Genomic DNA, 8,699 nt, shown 5'->3' with positions numbered 1-8,699 from the left:
ATGGAGAAGGTGCCATAGGTGGTGGGCGAGGGAGAGAAGAAAAAATAGGATAATTAAGAAGGAGTGAGAAAAATAAACAAATTTAGATAAAACCAATTTAATGCACATGGTTTCATATTTGTGTATTTTCGATTTTTTAAAATGGACAAAAACTAACAGGATGTGTATGCAATATTGCAACTTATTAGGTCATTCATGAAAAAAATGATGGATTCGAGACATTCTTGTAATTTAACCTATTTAATTAGGCTACTAAACTCTTAAAAAATCTATGAACTTTCAATTTTGATGTCTAACAAGTTCATGACATGTTGAAACTCTTTACAAATCAATCGATCTATTAGATATAAAATTATATTTTATATCTATTGAGACTCTAAATTTTTAATTTTGTATATAATAAGTTTGTAAAAATAAAAAAATGGAATAACTAATCTATTCGATATAAAATTAAAGTTCTTTTTAATTTTTTTTAATGTTTATGTCATGTAGGGTTGTGAATTTAAAAGAAAAATTAAGTAGATCAATAACTTGTTAAATACAAAATTAAAAAGTTCAAAACCTATTGAACACATAATTATAAATTTAAAAATTCCTTACATATAAAATTGAAAGTTGGAAATAACCAATAGAGTGAGGGACTAAATTTGTAATTAAAAAATATATATATAATGCAGCATCACAATGTGACGTCAGTTTTTATACTTTTGATGGGACCTTTAGACCTCACATTGAATTGAATTGAATTTGAAGGAAAAGGCATATTATTTTTTCCCCTAATTAATTTTTTTTTTTTTTCAATCAAATGTCGCAAAAGGTCGGCCGCTACCCCACAAATCGCAGCCGTTGATTTTCCACCTTCCATCCACAATCCAATCTCATCCGTTCGTCCCCGCTTCCGCTCTTTGACCGTCGCCGATCACCGCCGTCAATTCCGGCCTCTCGAATTAACAGCCGTGGGTTTTTGATTAGGACCCTTTCATTTTTCTTTAAACTAGAATTTCACCAATCGTATGTATTCTAGGAATTGCGGTCTGTTCGAAGCATTTTAGTGGGCAGCCACAGCCAGTTCTTTCGAACGACTCAACTCGCTCAGCATTTTAAACGGAGGGAACTGTAGTGTAATATGTATATAAATTTGGCAATTGGCATGAATTGTAACTGTTTATTTGATTTTTAATTTTTGCGCATTTTCGTTTTCAATGCGTTCATCGTCATCAGTGGTGTTGATTAACTTTCTGTAATTGTACATTGACCTGTGAACCTCTTTTTTTCCTGTACTACCCACCCATCTTATTCATTCCAGCTAAACAGAGCTTCGTTCGTGGTTTTTGATCGTACTGACTGTGAATTGAAGGTGAGTTGTTTGTGAAAATTACATGAACGGATTGTTAATTGAATTACGAGGAATGGGTTGCTTTGCGTCTGTTCTTAAGTATTAATTTCTTGAAATGGGTGGAAATTTTTGTTGTGTTTTTTCTTTTTGTAAAACCCAAATGAGAAGTTGTTTGTTTTGATTTGTTAACGCACTCAATATCGGAAAACTTGTATGTTTTTGCATCTAGATGGTTCCTTCTGGTTATGAATCGGATGTCATTCAGTGGGGTCTTCGTCTTTTTGATGGTGATTCAGTTCTTAATTCTGGTTATTACGGGGAGATGACAGCCGTAGATGACCATTATCCTGGAAATTATTACAGAGATCATTACAATTTAGAACCCACTTGCGTGGAGAATGATGAGATTATTGCAAGAACTCTGCAAGAAAATTTGTCACACTTATCAATTACAGACTCCTCTAGATGTCCAATTGAAAGAGATGAGCAATTGCGAGGATCCATATACACAACTGCTTGGCATAATCCATTTCCAAGGAATAATAGTTCAGGTATTCAATACCCCTTTCTATTTCAGTATTCATCTCAGACTTGTGTAGCCATTTTTTGTTAACTTTAGGACATTTAATTTCTTACTGCAGAGAGAGTTTCTGTTCAGGAAGATATTGAAACTATGGATCCTTCTAGTTCATGTTCTAGTCCTGGGGATGAGGACTTCTCCTATTTATATGCAGTTGATGGTGAAGAATTCTGGAGATTCAATCAAATGATCCCTGTTCCTGTAGGTTTGAATATATAAAGCACCGCTCGCACCCGTACCTATTTCTGCATAGTCATATTTACTTGTGTGTGTGAGTTTTTTTTCCTAAACGTGTTCTTGGAGAGTCTCGGAGATTTCCATTTGTTGTTTTTTTCCATTAGTTACCATGACTCTTGACTTTTGTAGAACCTCCTTATGTATTGTGTTATGGTCAAACTGAGGGCTGCAGATAATGGTTTGTTCTGAAGAAAGGCATAGGACGTTTCTTTTCTTACTTATTTATGCAATATCATATGAATTCTACATACGGTAAAAGGAGCTTTTATGTGTAATTTCTACAGCTTGTACTGCTTGTTGACGTAGTTCTTTTTGGACCATAAGTTGTGATTTAATTCTTTTTATTTGCCTGTTTTCTGAGGGTTCAATTTAGGGACTAACCCCTTCCGTGAATTGAGCAGCATGTTCCTAGAATTAATGGAGAAATTCCTTCAGTTGATGAAGCAGCTTCTGATCATGAAAGGCTGCTGAACAGGTATCTTCTAGAAAATTTGTACTTTGAAGAATTTGTTATTGAAAGTGAAACTGTACAATAAGAGGAACCTGCTAAGCCATAGCCTTCTATTCTCTCGTTACAAATAGATTTTTTCATGTCATAATGTAGCATTGCTAGAAAAAGGATGTTAGTATGATATCGTTGTGCTGAATATACAAGTTTCCTCTACGATTCTCTGTTAAATAGATTGATATCAGCCATTAAAACTGATGAGGAATTTTCCAATTCAGATTACAAGTGTATGACTTTGTTGAACGAAAGGTTCAAGGTGATGGCAATTGTCAGGTTTGTTGTTCTTAGCTTTTTCACTCTTCTTCCTTTCCTTCTTTTTATTTCTTGTTTTTCCCAACTGAATTTTGATTCATTTTAAAGTTATGGTTATGGGTTTGGTCATTTCCTTTTTGTATTCTTCCCCAGTTCCGTGCATTATCTGACCAATTATATGGAACACCTGACAATCATGAATTGGTGAGACAAAAAGTAGTAAATCAGGTTTGTCATCCTAGAAAAACGGAAATACGATCCTTAAAATGAATTTGTTTAGTTCTCTTTCATTTAATCACAACTCTAAATCTTCGACTTGTTCGTTTTCGTGCCAAAAGCTTATGTCACATCCAGAGATTTATGAGGGATATGTCCCAATGGCATATGATGATTACTTGGAGAAGATGTCCAGGTTCTAACAGCTTTATCTTTGATTCCTTTTTCTTTTCTACTTTACCCTCCTTCAAAATACCATGTTAACATTTTGCTTCTATGAAGCAGGAATGGTGAATGGGGGGATCATGTCACTTTACAAGCAGCCGTGGACTCGGTGAGGTCTACATACATAAAATTCATTGCCTTAATTTTCTTTCAAATGAAGTTCATAGCAGTTTGTTATGCTATGATATATTCTAGATCAATTCCTTTTGTTATCTGTCTCCTATTGGGGATTGGATGGCGACAATAATATCTTATCATCCTTCATTAAATGAAATCGATCCTACCATTAAATGAAATCGATCCTACCTCTCTTGTATCTGTTGCTTCAAGGCCAAAATTTGACATACTGAGCTTACAATCAATGAAGTTTGTTACATGTGAATTTCGTCCTCGTCTTATCATCATAATCATCTTCTGATGCAGTATTGCGTGCAAATATTCCTTATTACTTCTTTCAAGGATACCTGCTGCATAGAGATTCTTCCAAATTCTGAGAAGACAAAAGGAGGTAAAGAATACATATTTGTAGATGACTGGTGATCTTATTATTAGCTTGATTTTTAACTCTTCTCATCCCCCTTATGTCTTCTTTTTCTTTCATTATAATGCTATTTTTCTGCTGCAATTGAAGTTCTCATTGTTTCCTCTTCAGTGGTTTGTTTGAACACGGTGAGCCGCATAATCGTATTTTATTCCTTGGTTTTATTTGTCATTTTTCATTGTTTTCAAGTTTATTTGCATGGAATAATTGGCTCAGGTCCTGCCTTTATTTTTCCTCCCCGTCGATTTGATGGTTTTTGTGACTGGCTATACTATGCATTTGCAGTGATTTTCTTGAGTTTTTGGGCAGAGGTGCATTACAACTCGATTCATCCTCAGGGAGGTAAATAGTGTTCTCTACTCTGTATTGTGTTTCCGTTGCTTGAAATGGGGGTCTGATAAATAGCCAAGAGATAAACCTACAAAATGGGAGGACAAAGAGGAAAAGAAAAGAGACTCATCTGCTTTAACCAAAACTAAGTTTTAGGTGACCTTGACCCTTCTAGGTTATTCTTCATTGGAGGATGCCTAATGTATGTTTGGTTAAATAGAAAGAAAGAAAGAAAGAAAGAAAGAAAGAAAGAAAGAAAGAAAGAAAGAAAGAAAGTGACATTCTATTAGAAGTTACTTTCATTTGTTTTTCAAACGTGCCAACAAGACTTCAATCAGACTGATTTAGGGCGTCAATGATTGATGCTTTCAAAACTTTTTGGGGATGTTCGATATAGCATACCTATATATATGTTTATTGAAACTTAGAACAGGAAAAGAAAACCATGGAAATTTTCAAAAATTGGACCGAAAGATTCATTACTTAATTGGGTGTTTGAGCTTCGACTTTGGTCCAGCTTGATCCACATGCCTAACATTCATGTTGTTTTGATATACATTCAGGTGTGCCGTCAACTGGCGATTCCCCACCCAGTGAGTTGAGAAAGAAGAAAAGATGGTGGAAGTTTGGAAATAAGCATTGAAAAGCCCCCAGCTGCCTCAGACTCCTAACTCTTTTACTCCTGCTATTGCTTGACATCTCCTTTTCAAGTGCAATCCTTTGTTAGGATTCATATTCACCAATATTGGCTAATATTCACATGCCTTGAATTCTTTTATGACAAAGACAAAGCACATGGACTTTTCCAAAATTTTCCCCCCTGTTGTTGTTGTTGTTCCCCCAGAATGCTTCAGGGATGTCTGCATGTGGTTATTTTCGTAGTTGTATACAGTCTGGCCTAATTGGTTGGGATCTTGAGGGAGAGACAGATTGTAATAATTCTTTTGACAGAAATGCAAAGGTATTTCTCTGAAAGTATCAAGTTTTCTTCTTGACCTCAGATATTGAAACAAATGGATTGGTCTGTCATCACTGGAATTCGTTTACCATAATTACATTGTTACAGGCTACAGCAGAATAATACATCATTCGTATGGCATTTCCTTATCTGACGATATTAAACGAATCGACCATCACTTTTCATTCATCATTGTACTAAAAATGGACAAAATGATCTTGCCTTGTTTACCAGTCGAGTTAATATGGTTAAACAACTATTTTCATCTTAGAAGCAGGGTGGTTTATTTCCCTCACCTCTACATACGATGAAACGGGGAAACTACCCCCCACCTTGGTTTTCTGTAGCATGCTTATGGTGGCGTCTTTGAATGCATTGGGATTGTCTTAATACAGTTGAATAGCGCACAAAAGCTAGTCTTCACAAGTGAATTCGCCGTATTGGATCTTTAAATTTCCTATGTGTGATACTTAAGTTTTTTATCCTCTCTTAAACTAGAATGAAATAACTTCAACTTTTCGTCGGCAATTCTTAGTTCAAGGATCTTCACATAGAAAATTGTAGCTCATTACACGCAATCTGGTCAAGTTTCTATCTGGTCGATGATATCTTCCAAATCTGAAACTAAGATCTTGCTCCATGAAGGCTCCCTGTCAAGGAAGAGTATATTCTATCATCAGGTTCAATGCCTGCTGCTTTCATTTCATCGTATAATTTGAAGGCTTCATCAGCTCTGCCATCCTTGGATAACCCAGAGATCATTGCCGTGTAAGTTATCACATTTCTATTCAGCCCTTGTCGTGACATTTCATTGAACAGTTCAAGCGCTCTATCCACATTCCCACGTACACATTCCCCATTTATAAGTGATGTATATGTGAATGTGTCTGGCATTAACCCCCTTTCTTGCATCTCATCTATCAGCTTGTATGCCTCCTCCATCTTTCCCTTCATGCCATATCCTTCAATGAAAGTATTGTACGTAACAACATTAGGTTCCTCGCCCTTCTGCTCCATTTCCTTCAACAGCCTTTTTGCTTCTGCAAAATTTCCTTCTTTGCAGTAAATATCAATCAAAGTACTGAAGCTCACTGCATTTGGAGCCACTCCCCTTTCTTCCATTGTGAGCAATAATCTCCTTGCTTCATCTTGCCGATTCAATCTACAAAATCCACTGGCAATTATGTTATAAGTAAACACATCATTTTCAAACCCTTTTTGCTGCATGATATCCTGCAGTCTTAGAGCTTCGTCAATCATCCCTTTTTTGCAGTACCCATCTATCAATGTATTGAATATCACATGATTTATATCAATCCCTTTGCTTTGCATGTCATTTACCAGCATCTCAGCTGCCTCCATCTTCCCTGCCTTGCAGACACCATTTATAAGGGCACCATAAGTGTAAGCATTTGGAACAACCCCTCTCTCAGTCATATCATCAAACAGAGCAAAGGCCCTCTTCATGTTCGCAGAATTACAATTCCAATTTATAATGGAGGTGTAAACATACACATCAGGCTCTACGCCTTTCTTAAGCATTTTATTAAACAGCTCCTCTGCTTCCTCAATTTTCAAATTTCTTGAATACCATTCAATCAAAATTGTATATGTTGATGCATTATAATCCACACCATCCTTCTCCATCAAACTAAGAATCTCATTTACACAGCCCATATCATTCCTTTCAATATAAGCATTCAAAAGAGTATTATATGTGAAAATATTGGGCTTAAATCCTTTACAAGCAAGTTCATCCATCAAAGCTTTAGCCCTTACAACCTCCCTTTTCTTACACAACCCATCAACCACAACTGTCAACGAATAAACACTAATTTCCACACCAGAATCGACCATTTGGGTCAAGAATTCTAGAGATAATTCCACATTACCAGACCTCTTTAAAGCAAGTAAAAACACAAAGCAGGATCTCTCCTCAATCTCTAACCCGCTCTTTCTCGCATAATCAAAAACCTCCAAAGCCGAATCAAACATTCGGTTATCCACGTATACTCTAAACAACATATCACAAAATTTATCAACAAATTTCGGCTCATTAAACTCATCTCCAATCGAAGAAACAATCCGCTCAACAGTGCTCCGAAGATTTCCATCATTGACCATGAAGTTCAACACATTTTTCATTACCGCGAACTTCCGAGCTCGATACAACCTACAAATAAGGATTAAATGTGCCCGAAGATCGGGTTTCTGAGACGGGTTTTGTCGGAGAAAGTTGAAAAAACTCAAACAGGACTGAGTAGGAATATTTGGATCAGACAAAACCAGTTGGGTTACTCGAGAATCAAGATTTGAAAGCAGAGATGGGGTCGTTTTGAAGGGTTTAAGGCCAGATTTCAGAATTAGCTTCGCAATGTTCGTGGCAATCGCCTGATTCGACATGGGATGGGAGACGGGTTTCAATTGGTTTTGGGTTTTTTCTATTGAAGATCTTTTGAAAATGAAATCTAGGGCAAAAATTTGAAGTGAAGCTACCAGACACTCTCTATTGTTCACAAACCGAGTAAATCGAGTTGAAGACCCAAATTTTGGCGGGTACCTTGAAGATTTCACCAAATAAGCTAAAAACCTGACTAACCTATTTCTAAAAACTTATCTATGTCTAACATTTTTGTTTGTAAAATATCAAATATATTCCCAAGTTTTTACTACTGGTTGGTCATTTCTACATATTTTTTACCATCGTTTTTATGGTCTGAAAGAATTTTACTCGTTTTCTTCAATGCATGTTGATTTTTCTGTTCAGTCGTAACAAAATGGTTAATTCGCTGAGTTTAACGAAATTGATCGCCAACATAGGTTAAACGATCGCCCAACCTAGGTTAAACCATCTTCCAACTAAGGTCAAACGATTGCCCAACTTAGGTTATAGGATTGTCTAACTTAGGCCAAACGATCGCCCAACTTAGGTTAAATGATCGTCCAACAACGGCTTAAACAATCGGCCAACTTAGTTACAGATTGCCCAACAAAGGCTTAAACGATCACTCAGCTTAGGTTGAACGATCGTTTAGGATTTGTTACAGTTTACTAAGATGAACGTCCTTGCTGAGAAATATTTCCCTGCTACCGTCTCTTATACCGTCCACAAAATGAATGACTTGATTAAAAAGAAATTTACCACAAAGCAGATGGTGATGTTTAGGAAAACGTGCTTTGATCCATTGTTGGATGTGGACCTTGTGTTTAATGGGCACCTACTCCACCATTTTTTGTTAAGGGAGGTTAATGATAAGAACCCAGATGTTATAAGCTTTAACATACTGGGAAAGAAAATAACATTCACTTAAGATGATTTTAATCTGATAACTGGGTTGTGGCTGACCGAGGAAACAATTGAAAGAGATACGAGCGGTGAGAGACTACGACATCTATTGCTCGGACCGAAGGACCCAAATGAGAAAAAGGAAAAACTTTGCAAGGAGGTTGAGACTACTTTTGAAAAATTCAGATTTACAAATGAGAAGATGACGTGAAGGTTGCATTGACATTATA

At 36.3% G+C, this 8,699-nt stretch overlaps 2 protein-coding genes across 5 annotated transcripts; one reads left to right on the top strand and one right to left on the bottom strand.

Moving 5' to 3' along the window:
* Positions 1-778: 778 nt before the first annotated feature.
* LOC120090493 (OVARIAN TUMOR DOMAIN-containing deubiquitinating enzyme 12-like) lies at positions 779-5,200 on the top strand. 4 transcript variants are annotated; one of them, XR_005485558.2, is made up of 12 exons: positions 779-1,357; positions 1,566-1,887; positions 1,978-2,117; positions 2,555-2,628; positions 2,880-2,934; positions 3,067-3,141; positions 3,252-3,325; positions 3,415-3,463; positions 3,778-3,862; positions 3,986-4,023; positions 4,181-4,237; positions 4,789-5,200. XR_005485558.2 is itself a non-coding variant. In XM_090307397.1 (12 exons), the coding sequence occupies exons 3-12, from the start codon at positions 1,566-1,568 to the stop codon at positions 4,866-4,868; spliced, it is 1,011 nt and encodes a 336-aa protein (XP_090163523.1). In that variant the 5' UTR covers positions 1,017-1,128; positions 1,307-1,357; the 3' UTR covers positions 4,869-5,200. The 4 variants fall into 4 exon arrangements, 3 of the variants coding, with proteins under 3 accessions (XP_090163523.1, XP_038904127.1, XP_038904132.1); XM_090307397.1 differs by lacking the exon at positions 3,986-4,023 and having other exon boundaries at positions 1,017-1,128; positions 1,307-1,357; XM_039048199.2 differs by having other exon boundaries at positions 1,028-1,128; positions 1,307-1,357; positions 3,986-4,237.
* Positions 4,490-7,753, bottom strand: LOC120090491 (Pentatricopeptide repeat (PPR-like) superfamily protein). Its single transcript, XM_039048197.2, has one exon. The coding sequence runs from the start codon at positions 7,584-7,586 to the stop codon at positions 5,808-5,810; it is 1,779 nt and encodes a 592-aa protein (XP_038904125.1). The 5' UTR covers positions 7,587-7,753; the 3' UTR covers positions 4,490-5,807.
* Positions 7,754-8,699: the final 946 nt, after the last annotated feature.

The sequence above is a fragment of the Benincasa hispida genome, chromosome 11 (assembly GCF_027475165.1).
Source record: "Benincasa hispida cultivar pf3 chromosome 11, pf3_genome.v1.1, whole genome shotgun sequence".
In the NCBI taxonomy this organism is placed as follows: Eukaryota; Viridiplantae; Streptophyta; class Magnoliopsida; order Cucurbitales; family Cucurbitaceae; genus Benincasa; species Benincasa hispida.
The sequence above is the reverse complement of the archived record's forward strand: the minus strand, read 5'-3'. Positions and strand labels throughout refer to the sequence as shown.

What these genes read in the sequence shown, in the direction of transcription:
- LOC120090493 (XM_039048199.2), top strand. Translation starts at nt 1,566, where the DNA reads ATGGTTCCTTCTGGTTATGAATCGGATGTCATTCAGTGGGGTCTTCGT. An exon ending in ATCAAATGATCCCTGTTCCT is followed by an intron (nt 2,118 to 2,554) that starts GTAGGTTTGAAT and finishes TGAATTGAGCAG; the next exon opens with CATGTTCCTAGAATTAATGG. An exon ending in GACAAAAAGTAGTAAATCAG is followed by an intron (nt 3,142 to 3,251) that starts GTTTGTCATCCT and finishes TCGTGCCAAAAG; the next exon opens with CTTATGTCACATCCAGAGAT.
- LOC120090491 (XM_039048197.2), bottom strand. Translation starts at nt 7,586, where the DNA reads ATGTCGAATCAGGCGATTGCCACGAACATTGCGAAGCTAATTCTGAAA.